Consider the following 15,105-nt stretch of genomic DNA (forward strand, 5'->3'; position numbering starts at 1 on the left):
AGAGCGATTGAACCGCACGGATCGTGATCCCCGCCGAGTCGTGACTTGACATCGTCAAGTCGTGTCATCTAGGAGTCGGTCTCAGATTCTCCACGCCAGTTTTGGCAACGCATTCCTGTACCATCAGGCGTATCTAAACAGAAAAAGAATCAATCATCCCAGCTTCTTTTCCTTCACTTTGCCCTCTCAACAAAATACTGAATCGTGTCACTCACATCGATCACGCCCGTCTCGACCGCTTTAACGTTCAGCAAAGGCTCGTGTTTGCCTATACAATCGTCATCTTGTGATGAAGGTGGATGGAGCGTGTCTCCTGCCAGAGCAGGGACCCAAGGTTGTATAGACTAGTCAGGGCATCACGATAAGCTTCCTTCCGCATTAAGGCGCAACTTTGAATCGAAAATGTCTTCTGTGGATGATGGGGTTGTTCAGAAGAGACACTCACGCCGTCGGTAACAGAGTTGGAGCTAGGTTGTACAGAGTCGTTCGTTTCGACTATAATTGCAAATGTTGTTTCGCCTAAACGGATACGGACATCGAATAAGTCAGTGTTCATTGCTCCATCAGTGGTCACAATCTATACCAGCTCACCTTTGTTCTCCAATAGTTGTCCGTCTAACGCTGTGAGTTTGATCAAGAAACCACGCAGCATCAAGCTCAATTCGTCGGCATTCGGTGCTCCTATCAGCCTGAGCGCGGAGAAGACTCAGCATCGAATTCCATATTATATCTTCTCACCAACACGATGTGTGATGTGAGAGAATCTGTTTCACTCACCCTACATCCCCATTCCTCCCCTCTCTCAACTTATTCACCTCTTCCAGATACCCCAAATCGAAAATCATTCTTTCCCTCGGTAGTCCATCTTCGACGCCTTTGATCACCAGAGTCAACCGTCTCAATCTCCCTGACTGTATCTCGGGCGAGATGGATGATATCACTTCTGATATGTAAGATCGGACGAGGGGATGACGGGATTGATAGACCGGGCATGAGTGGGCTCGTCGACGGGTGAATGTGGATGGAGGGTATACTTGGCGTATACACAAGATTGTGTGGAGGGATATTTCCACTGGGGAAGAGGTTGACGGATGGGGTCAGCAATGAGCAACCATATGCCGATACAAGGGATGTGCGACTTCGGAGAGTGTCGAGTTTAAGATACACAACTGAACGGAGTCACTCACAGAATGATGTTATTGCATCGGCAATCTCTGCAAAGTAGTCAGCTCAAGTCTATGTAAACTCGACGTTGTGCGGCTCACCCTTATAGCTCAATCCTGGCTGTGTAGTCATTGTATATACTGCTCACGAAAGAGTGATAAGCTGGAATCAATAGACTCGAGAGAGTGCAAAAAGTGGAGGTGTGTACGATGATCGCGTCAACGGGCGGATGCACAACTGGAAATGTCAAATCACGTGACTTGTTCCCACAGAACCGGACGTGAGAGATAAGCTTAACGGCGTCGCAGCTTGATGCGGGTTATACGATTGGATTTCCCATCAATGCAACACCAGATCAGGAGATCTGATCGTGACTACTGCGGGGGCAGCTTCTCTGCTAGTCTACTTCCTGCTCCCGCTCAGAGTGACGTACGTACCTGCAGATCTCGACATAAGGAGTCACCACTAATACCACATACACGACGTACACCATTGATCCGGCAAACCCGTAATGTATTGTATTGTATTGCGCACTGATCGCTTATCGTGACCCTTTTGTCGGGGGAAGTCGGGAATTGCTAATCGTAATCTAATAAAAAGGTACCGTTCCAACCAAGATTATTTTCGAACTTTTAGTGACTGATTTCGAATCTGAGATTGGATCATAACGTTGACTCGATACAGTTCACATCAACAAACATTCACATATATGCATTTGGACACCGTCTCACTCTCTTCTTTGTGTTCCTTCTTGGCTCAGCTCATCAGTACGTACCTCACTTGGTTGGATCTCGATTGCCAATCGGGTGCCCCAGTCCCCCAGTCCCCCTTTCCCCATACCCCAACCGTTCTCACGTCACACACACACACTATCTACGTTACGGATACCACAAGACCATTCCCCGATAACCTACAGTCATTTTCGAATAATCTTACTCTGATACCCCGACCTGCCCCGAACGACTGGGCATCATGAGACCGGCCTTTCGGATATGCTCTTCCTCCTCACCACTATATAGACACAGGTCGCTCTTATCTCATTCCATTTCAGCTGCAACCCACTCCCAAAGTTGTACAGCGAGACCATTCTCATCCTTATTACGCTCGTCTACCTCACACACCAACACGCATCCTACTCGTATTGCCCTGTCCGCCACAGCTACTCGAACGATGTCTACTCAAACGAACACTAACGAGGATATCCTCACACCCCCTCTCACACCCACGGCGACAGGCAAGCAAGCTTGTGAGTGCACTGTCCACTCCATGTCATTCTGATTATCCTCCCGGGCCTGTAACTCCTACCCCTCATAGATCCGGTCGCCGTTCGCTCTTGCACATTGACTATTATCACAATGCTAACATTCCCCCCCCCTTCTCCTCGGTCACACAGCACCACGCCGCTCACCATCGCCCTCTCACCCCAATATCACCCCAGCTCAGAACCTCTTACGTCTCAAGTCGACCCTCCAAAACCTCCCGACCGATCTCTTGAAGCACTCCCATCTCGCCAGAGTACGACGAGAAGACCCAAACTTATTCTTCTCAGCATTGAAAGATGATCTGATCGGTCTGTAAGTGTGCTTTCGGTCACGCACAGCTCCTAACCTCAGGTGGGACAGGCGTCGGGACATGGCTGACGTTAGTCACAGCGCTCCTATCGTTTACACTCCAACCGTCGGCGAAGCATGTCAAAAGTACTCTCAGGTGTACTCTGGTCCCGAGGGACTGTACCTCTCCATTGACGACAAGGTGAGTTAACCTGCGACCTTCTTCCCAGATCTCCTAACCCCACATCGTACTTCGTTATTTTCATACATCTCATCCTCCCCCGTCATACTGCGTTCGGCGCGTGGCCAACATGCTGATGTATTCTTCTTTCAGCATCGCATTCCCGAACTCCTCGCCGAATTCGCTCAAACTCTTCAGAACCCGCCTCAAATCCTCGTGGTCACCGACGGCTCTCGAATTCTTGGTCTGGGCGATCTCGGAATCGGCGGTATGGGAATCTCGGTTGGCAAGCTCAACCTTTACGTTGCGGGAGGAGGTATCAACCCTCATGGATGTCTTCCCGTTGTGCTTGAGTACGTTGACCTCCATTTGTGGTGATTGAGGAAGGGAGCTGACGAGATCTCGCAGCATGGGTACAAACAACGAGACTATCCGAGATGATCCCCTCTACATTGGCCTCAGGCGTCCTCGAGTTGGATTGCAAGAGGTTAGCTAGCATTCTCTAGACATGAAGAGCAGCAGCTGATACCAGGATTAGGCTACCGAGTTCATGGACGCTTTCATGGAAGCCGCTGCTGCGGCCTTCCCCACCGCTGTCATTCAGCATGAGGACTTCTACTCCGAGGCTGCATTCGACTTCCTGGACAAGTACAAGGGGAACTACAGGATGTTCAACGATGATATCGAGGGGTGAGTTGCTCTTTCCAGCAGCTTGGTAAGGGCGAACTGACAACGTTGGCAATCAGCACTGGCTCGGTCATTCTCGCAGGATTCCTCGCTGCTGCCAAGCAGGCTAGTGAAGCGTCTGGCAAGTCTCTGAAGGACCACAAGATCGTCTTCCTTGGTGGTGGTAGTGCCGCTGTCGGGTGAGCTGCCTGATATTCATCTTCTGAAGCACTCAGCTGACGAACTTTCAGTGTTGCGAAGGAGATGATGAACTTTTTCAAGATGCAAGGATTGACAGAGGATGAAGCGCGAGAGCGATTCTGGTTGATCGACACCAAGGTGAGCCCACTTATTCAAGGTTTCAACTTGAACGCTGCTGATAACGTTGTGCAGGGTTTGATCACCTCCACTCGACCTGACGTTGTCTCTGGCAAGGTCGCTGCTCACAAACGATATTTCATCCGAAACGACACTGAAGGTACTGAATATCCTTCTCTGGCTTCTGTGATCGACTACGTTAAGCCTACCGCTCTTGTTGGACTCAGCACTACCTTTGGTGCATTCGGCGAAGATCATGTCCGACGAATGGCCGAGTTGAACAAAGTCCCTATCATCTTCCCCCTTTCCAACCCTACTAGCAAATGTGAACTCTCATTCTCCGATGCACTCGAATGGACCGACGGTAAAGTCCTCTTCGCCTCTGGATCTCCCTATGCGCCCATCCATCATCAAGGACGACTCCGTGAACCGGGACAAGGGAACAATTTCCTCGTTTTCCCCGGTATTGGATTTGGTGCGCTCCAATCTGGTGCGGAGAGGATCACGAATGGAATGATCACAGCTTCTGCCATTGCCCTCTCGGAGGCTTTGAATGAAGAGGAGAAGAAGTTGGGTTTGCTTTATCCGAGATTGGAGAGAATCAGAGAGGTCTCAGCGGAGGTTGCGGCGGGCGTAGTCAAGGCTGCGCAGAAAGAAGGCGTGGACAGGAATGAGAAGCTGCGAGGTTTGGGTGAGTGATACCTTCAGTTTACAGTAGCTACGTTGTGAACTGACAGACGCAATCAATAGATCACGCAGCCCTCATTCAGGAGATGAAGGATGCCCAATGGTGGCCTTAGAATAGAACTACGTCCTCCACAGTTGTTTATAGGACAAAGAACATTTTGCGATGGGACGAGGTATTGCATGGAATAGGTCTCCCTTAAGAGGGTTCAATGTAAATAGGTATTGAGATAGGTATGCCCGCGACGATATGTATTGTATATAGCGCTAGCGACTGGGCATTGACTGCACCTTTCTGCCACCGCTACAAACGCCACGAACGCGAACGTAGCTAGATGTGGAGGCGCTCTCGTGGTAGGTGAGGTCAATTTCCAAGTATTGACTTAACACTTAACACATTCCTTCTTCCTCACCTCCTTCCTGATCACTTCATCTTTGCCTGTCTTACATCTCTCGTCCGTCGCGATCCCACTTCGCCAAGACCGATGTCCGACCCACTCCCCTCCAACGATGCTATCAACCTCGATCTCCCCCTCCTCCAATCGTTCGTACCAGAACGTACTCTCTCCCAATCCTCACTAAATGGATCAGTCTATCTTCTCGGTACGATAAACGACCAAAGGGCGATCGTCCACTTGCAGAGGAGCGTATTACCGATTGAGAGGGCGGGGGAGATCGTTAGGAGTGGGTTGGGGAAATTGGAGGTGTTTTTGGAGAATCAGCCGGTGAGTGTCAGGTTCGGGTTTGGGTTTGGGTTTGGGTGTGCTTTAGTTCATTGGGTTTTTGCTGTGATGCGTTTATCGAGCTATGCGTACACAAGAAAGAGTGATTCTTGGATCGATTAGAATCATATTACTTACACCCCGTCAACGCCCTCAACCCACAACCTCTTCTTCTGTGTAATACAGCCGGGACAGCTCTTTCTTGACCTCTGGGACCAAATCTCTCTCTCTCCCTCTCTCTCCACTCATGACCACACCCCCTGCGTGCAAAGCAAGCACATCGTGCTTACCCACATTCGACCGCGCACTTAGTACTTCTCCGCACACGGCTTCTTCCTCCCCTCCCTCTCTTTACCAGATCTCAGCATCAAGCTCATCTGCCCCGCGACCGAGACGCATATCAAGAAATATTCAGTACAAGAGCGATTCATAGTTCGTGAGACAAAAGCGATTTATGAGAATGTTGTGAGGAAATATATGGAAGGGTTCGACGAATCGAGGTTGGGTTGGTGAGTACGATTTACAAGTCGAGGTTTCGGTACGGGTGCCTTTACTATGAATATCGGCGAAGACGGAGGGAGCGACGTTCAGTATTTGATCGTAATCGTTTTCTCATTTGAAGGGGATACGGGAAGACTTGTTCAGGGCTGGCCGGGAAGGGTATTCGTAGAAGAGTATCAGAGACGAGGAGCTGACCTCTACTCCTGCGACTGATCAGGGTCTACGCCATCCTCGAAGGACGTAAAGAGGCAGAACGGGTGTTGTACCGTAAAGACGGAGAAGAAGGGTTTGTCATCCTACCAGATCTCAAATGGGATCAGACATCGATGTCATCTCTGGTGAGTCTGTCACTAGCATCAAACATCCTATAGCCGAAGCTCACTCTGTCGTCTTGCGTTTCCCCCATCCACCTTTCAATCCTGTCTTCGACTCATCATCTTACCGTATTTATACTCAAACACCTCGCAGTACCTCACGGTGCTAGTCCAAACCCGCTCCATCCGAACACTGCGTGATCTCACCCCTGCCCATCTTCCGCTCCTCAGTCTTATCAGGAAACAAGTCGCCAGCACTGTTAAAGAGAAGTTCGGCGTGGAAAGTCACAAACTCAGATTGTTTGTCCACTACCAGCCTTCGTACTGTGAGCTATTGCCCCATCGAGCGCGACCGATCAAGCTAACAAGCATGGCTGTAGATCACTTCCATGTGCATGTTGTGCATATTGATTGTGAGGCCTTTGCAGGGATGTTGGTGGGTCAAGCTCACATGCTTGATGATTTGATCTCGCTGGTGAGTACAGACTGTGATACCTCTCATGCAGATTCCTATCCCGACGTCGTGCATTACTTTCCGACATTACAAACATGCTGACCTAATCACCACCTGCCTCAGCTCGAGCTCTCGCCCACCGACGGTCCCTCGCTTCTCGCTCAAAAGACGTTCACCTATCCTCTCGGTGCGGAACACGGCCTGTACGAGGGTATGAAGCTCGCCGGAGCGATCATCGATGATTCGGCAGCCGCAGATTCGAACGGGACACCGCTCGTCGAGGAACGGAAGAGGAAGTTGGGAGAAGTAGAAGAGACGGCGGTGGACGGCGCAAGTGCCGTCAACGGCATCGTCGCCGACTCCTCTGCCTGATTGGCAGGGGGGTCGTGGCCTCCGACCAGGTACGGTCGGTGAGACACACTCCGTGTCTTATCTCTACATGAGGAGATATGATACATCCGATCAGGATGTTTAGGGAGACGGAACCTTCACAGTCAATTGGACTGTCACTCGAAGTGTTGCGAGTAAAACGAGTAGATAAATCGTACATTCTCTTCTATCTCCCACTCGACATAACATGCTGGCATCGTGGCCGATTCCTTCTAGTACGAAGTTAATCGATCACACGCGAGTCGACGACCTTTAGTCGTATACTTGTACACCGACTGATCACTTCTTCATGATCACTCGGTGTTCTTATCCTCTTTCCGCCTCTTGTAGTACAGGTGGACTGCGGGCACACGTTCTCTCATTCATAGTTAGAGGCTCTACGGGTTTTCCCAAGTGGTTTTTATCCAGCGAGCGGGGAGGTGACAGACGTAATTAGTTACGATGCGATGCAATGATGCAAGATTAAACAGAATGCACCCGCAACATTCTCCCACAATGCAGACGTATATCCAGCTGCACATCGCTTTGTTTGAGCCAGCCCATACGGCTGTGCATCTACTTTTGTTTCAATTTGGACGAATAGAAATCCCCCACTCTTGTCGTCGCCCAATCCAACAACTCTTTACCCGTTTTCTCCCCTGATCCAGATCCTGACCCATCGTCCAACTCTTTCTCCTTCTCCTTCCCCATCCCCATCTTCGGTTGTTCGAAAACACTCTCATCAATCCTAACTTCTCCTACACCCTGTCCTAATAACTTCCCTCGGTCCTCTTTCGACGTAGGCAGGTCAACGACTTTTACTCGGTCCATTAGAGATATAAGCTCGTCAAGTTCGGAAAGGAGAGTGGTCTCTTCTTCACTTTCGGAAGGGGGAGGATGGAGTGCTGATAGGTGATGGAGACGATGGAGTTGGGATCGGGTCAGCCGGGGTTGGGGTTGGGGTTTTGGTCCTTGCCCTTGGGCAGGGAAAGTGGAGGAGGTAGAAGTGCTCGAGCTCGAGCTAGAGCTCGAGGTGGAGACGGAGTCGGAGTCGGAATTGGATCTAGTGAGATTGGGATTAGGGTGGGAGTTTGCGACGGAGGATGTCGAATTGAGGGTTCGTATTTGTGTAGAAGGGGATGAAGGAGAGAGACGAAGGACCGTGCGGAGGACAAACATCCTCGCAGTTGAGGACGAAGCGAAAGCGAGAGACATGACGAGGTGTGCGATATTGGTATTGACCAACTGGACCGTCTACTGTCGGAATCTTGTTGTTGAACGTTGCGACTATCAATTGTCTGTCTGGAGGTGGGACGACAATGTATGGATTCTACTTTGTATTGTTGTCAATGATGATGATGATGAAGAAGAGCAAGCGAACGAGCGAGCGAGCGAGATGTTGGCAGAAATGTCGAGATCCAACTCCACTTTTTGAAACTTGAACTTGACCAAAAGTCGCTCGACGTTTGTTTGATTTTGTTTTCAATCATTCGAGAATTCGTCGCATCTTTCAATCTATCTCTGACATCATCCAATTTCTTATCTTTTTACTATAACATCCCAGAGTACTGAAGTACTAAAGCAACCACAATCCGAGATAGCTTGTTGACATAAACGGCAATCGCAACGTACCCTCAGCAGTAGCATCATCACCTAGACCACCTCAATCCCAGTCATCTCCACGGCAATACGTCACATTCGACGAACAACCTCTTCATCAGCTCGTCGAGACCTACCTCACTCCAACCTCAGATCAACTCTCGACATGAGCACTTATCCTCCATCTGTCACTACCTCCGCTGCTGGCTCGAGTTCAGCTGCATTACCTACCGACCTCGATACTATGCCCGGACCATCAACAGAGGCTTATACAGTCTTAAGAATCAAGCGTAAAGCGACAGAAGCGCCTCTATCTTCTCTGGGTACGCATCTCAATTTCCTTGATCCCATACTCTCGAGCTACTATACATTGTCTGGTTGAGATCGACCACTATTCTGGACGCTGGACTTTCACTGACATACCATATGTGCCTACTAGTGATTCAGGATACAGAACCTCGACAAAGGGCTAAACGACGTCGTGATATATCGGGGAGACCAAGAGGTGTTTTCAGATTGGCAGAGACGGTCCCTGGGACTTGGGTAGGCAAGGGCGAAGAAGGTGAAGTGCTCAAGGTGAGTCCAGAGAGGTCCGGTGGGGTGATGGTAGCTTGGTAGGGGGATGTCGGATTTCTACCACAAGGAATTCGAGCATGGAGGTGTAGGTTAGATGTGTCGCCAGGCTCCGCGATGGGAGTGCGAAGGCTGAGGGGAACGCCAACAGACTTGTCTTTGAGATCTTGAGCCCCGATGTCAGCTGCTGATACTCTTCCATTCATGTCAGACCCGTATTCAAGATCTGCTATCATCGAGCCAAAAATCATCCCCCGTCATCTCCAGCGGTCAAATCGCAAGTCCTACCGCATTACCCAAATCAATATCGTCCCCTCCTCCTATCTCATCACCAACAACAATACAAGCACCTCCTCCTCCTCTTGCAGCAAGCTCTTCAGATGTGTTGGACCAGATTCAATCTCCTTCGTCTACACGACATCGTGGCTCAAATTCGAATGCGCAAGTTGCTCAAACACAATACCGAGTTGTCCCTCCCATCAGTCCTCGGACAAAATCAATGTTGCCTCCAAGGATAATGACGACAGCTGAGACAGAAGCGGGTCCTTCACCGTTAGTCTTTGTAGATGCACAAGCTGTCTCGTCATCTGGACCATCTCGACAGAAACCGTCTAACTTAGAAGAGGAGAAAGAGATGGCGGCGTTCTTACCCATGTTAGAGGAGTACTTGCGTCGTGAGTGTTAACCGCCGCCTCAACGATAACAATAACTTGCACTCGTAGCGTGTCCCTGAGAAGGACATGTCTGAGGTGCCGAAACGGTCGGTGCTGATTGTGCTTGTACTTGTGTAGTGGAAAAATCGCAAACGAAGGAAATACCCACCACACCAGCGGAGGATGAATGGGTGTATGATCTGTATTATCGTGACAATAGGGGGTCGGCACCTTTACATATCGGAGCAGGAGACGGTGTGACGATAGGACAGCTGTAAGTGGTCTTACCATTGAGATTCACAACCCATTCTCGAATTCGCCTTGCACGCTAATCTCATATATCTTCTCATTTATCTTTCAATGCTAATAAACTTACCTCGCCAGACTCGGATTCGAGGACATCTCACCTCCATCTTCAATCTCTGGCTCTGAGCCCGAAGACGAAGCGGACGAAGATTCGAATGATGAAGATTATTATCGGAACGATTATCCGGAAGATGAGGATGCGGACGAGGATATGGAAGGATATAGAGGAGGCGGTGGAGAGAGTGATGAGGATTGTTGGAGTGAAGAGGAAGGGGATGGGGACGATAGTGATGATAGGGGAGAGTGGGGTTACCGTGATTGATCAATTTGCATAAACCATGTATTGTAGCATAGTCATCGAGAACCCAAGATGCATTTGAGCTGTGTCCGTTGTGGATACTATATGAGAACCCAGATCAACCCCTCCTCCAAGCCATGATCTTTCTCGCTTCCTCCGATTTCCTCCTTATGAACTCTACGTTGTCGTCACCCCAGACCTCTTTCATCGATTTCCCACCTTGCAAACACTCTCTGACATGTTTCTCCACATCCTTATTACTCATGACGACCAAGTTATCTTCCGACAAATCCTTCTCCTTATCCCATCTAATCACATTGGCCTTTTGCAATATCGACCTTGGATTCAGCGAACTTCTTCCATTATACAATTCGTCAAAGACAAATCCGATATCTTCCCAGGCCAATTCCATCTTCGGTTGAAGTTCCAAACCTCTAAAATCTTTTTCTCTCCTCGAGAGATCACGTTCGAGCGATTGATATACCTTCTTACGACCTTTGATCTCTAGATAATCTTCTAGTGGTTTACCAGCGAGAGAGAGGAGGATGTAGGTCGCGATACTGAGTCCGAATATGGCGGGTAAAGGACCGAGAACAGGCATGATTCGCACTCTGAAATCATCAAATGCTTGCAGTTCACGGACAGAACCCTTGGCAAACTCTTCTTCGGGAAGTGGGAGGAGTTTGACGTCAGAAGGTGTTTCGGTTGAGTAGACGACGCTGACAGGGCAAGCACAGTATGAGATGAGCGAATATATCTCCGTAGGTGCCGCACCAGACTCACGGAACACCAGATGCGATCCCATTGATCCTCAATCTTCTTCTCACAGATCTAGCAAGAGGATCTTCGTATGTCGCCGAGATATCCCTGCAGACGAAATCACAAGATAAGCTTCATTCCTGAACGCAATCGAATCAATATAGCGGTGTCACATACGCGATTTGTACCCTCGTAGGATCCTTCTTCGCTCCCGAACCCATACTGGAGAACACCTTGATACCATTCTGGTGACAATGGGTTAAAAGTTCGGCTTTGGTGTCGATATTATCGATAGCGTCGACAACCCAGTCTGCTCCCTCGAGCCACTGTTCGCCTTCTCCCTTCCGCCACAAACCGATCTGAACGTCGATTCTATCGTGTAAGCAGTCGAGTCAGCGCCCTGCGAAGCTTGATCAAACAGCTTGTTGTGGGGTCTTCCCACATCAGGCGGGTACCTCTTCATTGCGAGAAGCGAGCGACTACTCACTGAGCCCATGGAGCAATCTTTTTCAGATACTTTTGCATAGCGATGACCTTTGGCGTCCCGACATCTTCTAGTGTCGCACTAGCATGACGATTCAGTGATGAAAGAGTAGTCAAGTCGAACTGTGCATATGATCAGCTGGGCGAAGATACCGACGATGGGTTACTTACGTCGATCAGAAGAATACGTCCAACACCACTACACAGACAGCGGTCGGTCAACAGGTGATCATTGGCAAGATATAGCAAACCATTCGACCCACCTTCGTAAGAGCATAAGGGCACACCAACTACCGACGCCTCCACAGCCAACCACCGCGACATACGAACTTCGGACTTTGGCCATCGACTCTTCTCCCAAAAAGTTGTAATTTCTAGTGAGCTACAAGTTGATCGCAACATCAGTCTCAATGAAAGTGTTGATGAGACGGAGTCTCTTGACTGTCATAGGGTGGATCTGAATGGAAGACATGCACTCACCTGTTCTCTAATCAGACTCTCATCAAACTCCCCTTTTCTCCATTCCTTTTCCTTCTTCCCAGCAACAAGCTGTTCTATCCTCTCATCCGGACTACCCATACCGCTATCCGCTCTACTCCGTTCCCACTCTTCCACATCTTCCCCAACTTGCTTTTTGAGCTTCTCGGTCTTGTGTTCGCGTCGAAGAGCTTGATAGGAGAGGATGAGGGAGGTGGTGGCGATTGAGGTCGCGAATGCTGTGAGGAAGAGAGATTGACGGGCGGAGAGATCGGGAAGGGGCATCGTGGTGATTCGATCGCGGACGGCGAGCGTTTGCAAGCTCTAGTGATTGGGACCAGCTAAGTAGGTGAGGTTACAGGTGAGATTGTTGATGCGAAGATCTCGTTGTTCATTGCACGTCTCATTTCACGATGAATTTGTTGTCGAAGCTATAAATGGTGATGTCATCACTTTCATCAAGCAGCGACGACGGTTGACGATCAACGAGATAGCGTTAGAGAAGACTATATGCATTACTACTCTTTTCCTCTACTTTACCTTCTCACGAAGACTGACTGCAACCCCAGACTGACGCGCGAAGTACCACTCGCGATGGTTCAACCATCCTTCTCCCATCCTAAGAAGGATGCACCCGCCACTACTTCGTCCTCGCCTACCGCTGCTCTCGATACCTTCCTCGATAATCAACACCAATCGTATTTCGAAGAACTGTACAAATCAGAGGCTGTCTGCTTATGTATTTTAAGGTGCGTGCGCTACAGCTGTGCATCTCAGGTGGCAGAATATTCCAGCTGATGAATCCGCTTCGCCGTAATGAAGACTCCTTCCTCCTGTATGTCGACAGATTATCCTGCATTATCTATGGGCACATGGTACAATACGCACGACCGATGTCAAGCAGTTCCTCCAAAAGGATATCCAAGCGCCTCTAGCAGAGTACGTCTCGACCCAATCTCAAGCTCCTTGTTCATGAATCCTGTCTGGAGGAATGTATGAGTAGCTGATACATGTTTTCGTCGTTCTGATTCGGATTTTAGAGTTGACGAAGTAGTTCGACCGGCTTTGAATCGAAAGATCTTACATCCTATGGTGCACAAGAAGAACAAGATGCAATGGCCTTTGAACGATACTTTCAAACGTGGTCTGCGCAACGCTTTGACTGGTTTGTGAGTATCTTGTCCCTCCCCTCCAATACCGAGGACGGCTTCCGAAATTCAAGCAATATGTCCTAACTAACCACAATGGACAAATAGAGGAACGTCCAACTCATTTGGCGTGCCGTACGATCGAGATCCGAATGACGAAGTGCCGACAGAAGAGGAGCTGATAGCATATGGAGAAGATACCTTCGAGGTGAGTTGTGTCCTTCAATGCCGAGCTGACGTTTGTTTTAGTCTATCTTGAAATATATGGTATCATCGGGCCTGGGAACGGGATTCACGACGACCCGACCCCAACATGAAGTGTTGCAGCTGCTTCACGATAGTGGACTCATGACGGATCCGTGAGTGGTCTCAGCTCATCTGCATTCTGATTAAGGACTCACTGAATGACCGACAATGATTAGCGCCGATCCGTCTGGACGGAGTCCGAATCTTGTACGGTTGACAATCACCTCGAAGGGTTTCCAATTTTTGCTTGAAGATCGACAAACGCAATTGTGGGAGATATTGATGTACTACCTCACAGCGAAAGAGGTGAGTCCGCTTTCTAGCTGCCTTGATCTGAGAAACAAGACATGCAGCTGACAAGGCAATCATCAGGCAAACTCGGAAAGATCAGCTGAGACCTTGTCGATGTTTTTCTCCTTGGGCTGTATGCAACTCGGTCAGGTCAGTTGGGCATTGCTGTATTCTGCATCGAAAAACTGACATGATGAATAGGACTACTCCGCTTCGCAATCTTTCCCACATGCTCAAAACGCACTAAACGATCTTGCGCAGTACGGATTCATCTACAAACCATCAGAAGAGAGCGATCAGTTCTTCCCGACACATCTTGCCACGGCTCTTTGCTCAGGAGACGCAAGTGCTACGCAGTCCCAGACAGCGGATGAGAAACGGTTCCTCATCCTGGAGACAAATTACAAGATTTACGCGTACACATGTGAGTTCAGTCTATGTTCCGGTGCATTTATATGACATGCTCTTACGATGTCGATCTGCGCTTTTTCAGCCAACGAGCTCGAGATTGCCATCTTGAACCTATTTGTCGACATCCGCATCCGATATCCCAATCTCGTAGTTGGCAAACTCGATCGAAAAAACGTCAAAGCTGCTATGGAGAAAGGCATTTCAGCCTACCAAATCATCGCCTATCTATCCAGTCATGCCCATCCGCAGATGTACAGCTCCCCACCGCCTTTATTACACCCTACGATCGTGGATCAACTGCATCTATGGGACAAGGAAAGAAATAGACTGAAAACTGAAGAAAGTAAGTTTTGACTCTGCTTGTTTCCGCGAGACATGTGACGTTCTCTTTTTCTTTTCCCTCTTGGTCCCTGAGACTAATGTTCGTTTTTCTTCTCTCCCATCAGCGGTCATGTTTGAGTTCTTCAGTAAAGAGTTGTACGACGATACGGAATCAGAAGCGAGAGCGAATGCGGCTTTGCAATTGGCTGTACCGGGCCAAAAGCTGTTGTTCATCGAACCGCAGACGAAACCTGCCATTACGGAGTTTGTGAAAGAACGACAGAATCTGTTGAGGAGTGGTCTGTGAGCCGCGCGACGCCTTACGGTAGTCCAATTCCTGTATTTGTATAAATATCATGCAGTATGTTGTACATTTTCACTTCTCTGTCCATTCCGGTGGTGATCGTTCTCCCTCCAAGGTGTGTTTCCCCCCAAAAAGCAATTGCTTACATGACGATTTTGTTAATGGTCTCTCCTCCTCAGAGAACCAGTGGTATGACACTTCCTACCATAATCTCTCCCCTATCTGAACAAAGTTAAAATTCGGCCAAGCAAGCTGCCAACGTGGCGAAACCCTTTTCCAACGAATACTGACTGTACAGTACTTATTGCTCATC

At 49.1% G+C, this 15,105-nt stretch overlaps 7 protein-coding genes across 7 annotated transcripts; 4 read left to right on the forward strand and 3 right to left on the reverse strand.

The window, feature by feature from the left end:
- Positions 1–64: 64 nt before the first annotated feature.
- On the reverse strand, positions 65–1,296 carry CI109_103190 (uncharacterized protein; the record flags this gene model as incomplete). Its single annotated transcript, XM_032001577.1, has 7 exons — positions 65–133; positions 216–344; positions 446–519; positions 592–689; positions 778–1,072; positions 1,188–1,214; positions 1,266–1,296. 7 exons carry the CDS (start codon positions 1,294–1,296, stop codon positions 65–67), a joined length of 723 nt encoding a protein of 240 aa, XP_031864467.1.
- A 1,038-nt stretch (positions 1,297–2,334) lies between these two features.
- Positions 2,335–4,679, forward strand: CI109_103191 (uncharacterized protein; the record flags this gene model as incomplete). Its single annotated transcript, XM_032001578.1, has 10 exons — positions 2,335–2,410; positions 2,558–2,738; positions 2,817–2,916; positions 3,049–3,248; positions 3,304–3,382; positions 3,434–3,585; positions 3,642–3,761; positions 3,813–3,900; positions 3,955–4,570; positions 4,630–4,679. The coding sequence occupies 10 exons, from the start codon at positions 2,335–2,337 to the stop codon at positions 4,677–4,679; spliced, it is 1,662 nt and encodes a 553-aa protein (XP_031864468.1).
- A 369-nt stretch (positions 4,680–5,048) lies between these two features.
- On the forward strand, positions 5,049–6,926 carry CI109_103192 (uncharacterized protein; the record flags this gene model as incomplete). Its single annotated transcript, XM_032001579.1, has 6 exons — positions 5,049–5,288; positions 5,598–5,794; positions 6,004–6,124; positions 6,255–6,426; positions 6,481–6,575; positions 6,678–6,926. 6 exons carry the CDS (start codon positions 5,049–5,051, stop codon positions 6,924–6,926), a joined length of 1,074 nt encoding a protein of 357 aa, XP_031864469.1.
- A 573-nt stretch (positions 6,927–7,499) lies between these two features.
- CI109_103193 (uncharacterized protein) lies at positions 7,500–8,138 on the reverse strand (the record flags this gene model as incomplete). The annotated part of the gene is made up of 1 exon (XM_032001580.1): positions 7,500–8,138. The coding sequence occupies one exon, from the start codon at positions 8,136–8,138 to the stop codon at positions 7,500–7,502; it is 639 nt and encodes a 212-aa protein (XP_031864470.1).
- A 550-nt stretch (positions 8,139–8,688) lies between these two features.
- Positions 8,689–10,376, forward strand: CI109_103194 (uncharacterized protein; the record flags this gene model as incomplete). Its single annotated transcript, XM_032001581.1, has 5 exons — positions 8,689–8,845; positions 8,962–9,098; positions 9,307–9,769; positions 9,887–10,022; positions 10,133–10,376. 5 exons carry the CDS (start codon positions 8,689–8,691, stop codon positions 10,374–10,376), a joined length of 1,137 nt encoding a protein of 378 aa, XP_031864471.1.
- Positions 10,377–10,470: 94 nt separating this feature from the next.
- Positions 10,471–12,356, reverse strand: CI109_103195 (uncharacterized protein; the record flags this gene model as incomplete). Its single annotated transcript, XM_032001582.1, has 7 exons — positions 10,471–11,071; positions 11,136–11,219; positions 11,289–11,483; positions 11,599–11,717; positions 11,766–11,793; positions 11,858–11,976; positions 12,075–12,356. 7 exons carry the CDS (start codon positions 12,354–12,356, stop codon positions 10,471–10,473), a joined length of 1,428 nt encoding a protein of 475 aa, XP_031864472.1.
- A 309-nt stretch (positions 12,357–12,665) lies between these two features.
- CI109_103196 (uncharacterized protein) lies at positions 12,666–14,795 on the forward strand (the record flags this gene model as incomplete). Its single annotated transcript, XM_065967257.1, has 10 exons — positions 12,666–12,820; positions 12,894–13,010; positions 13,112–13,240; positions 13,328–13,427; positions 13,547–13,578; positions 13,642–13,771; positions 13,838–13,906; positions 13,958–14,180; positions 14,250–14,510; positions 14,614–14,795. The coding sequence occupies 10 exons, from the start codon at positions 12,666–12,668 to the stop codon at positions 14,793–14,795; spliced, it is 1,398 nt and encodes a 465-aa protein (XP_065823329.1).
- Between the last annotated feature and the right edge of the window lie 310 nt (positions 14,796–15,105).

Source organism: Kwoniella shandongensis, chromosome 5 (assembly GCF_008629635.2).
Source record: "Kwoniella shandongensis chromosome 5, complete sequence".
In the NCBI taxonomy this organism is placed as follows: domain Eukaryota; kingdom Fungi; phylum Basidiomycota; class Tremellomycetes; order Tremellales; family Cryptococcaceae; genus Kwoniella; species Kwoniella shandongensis.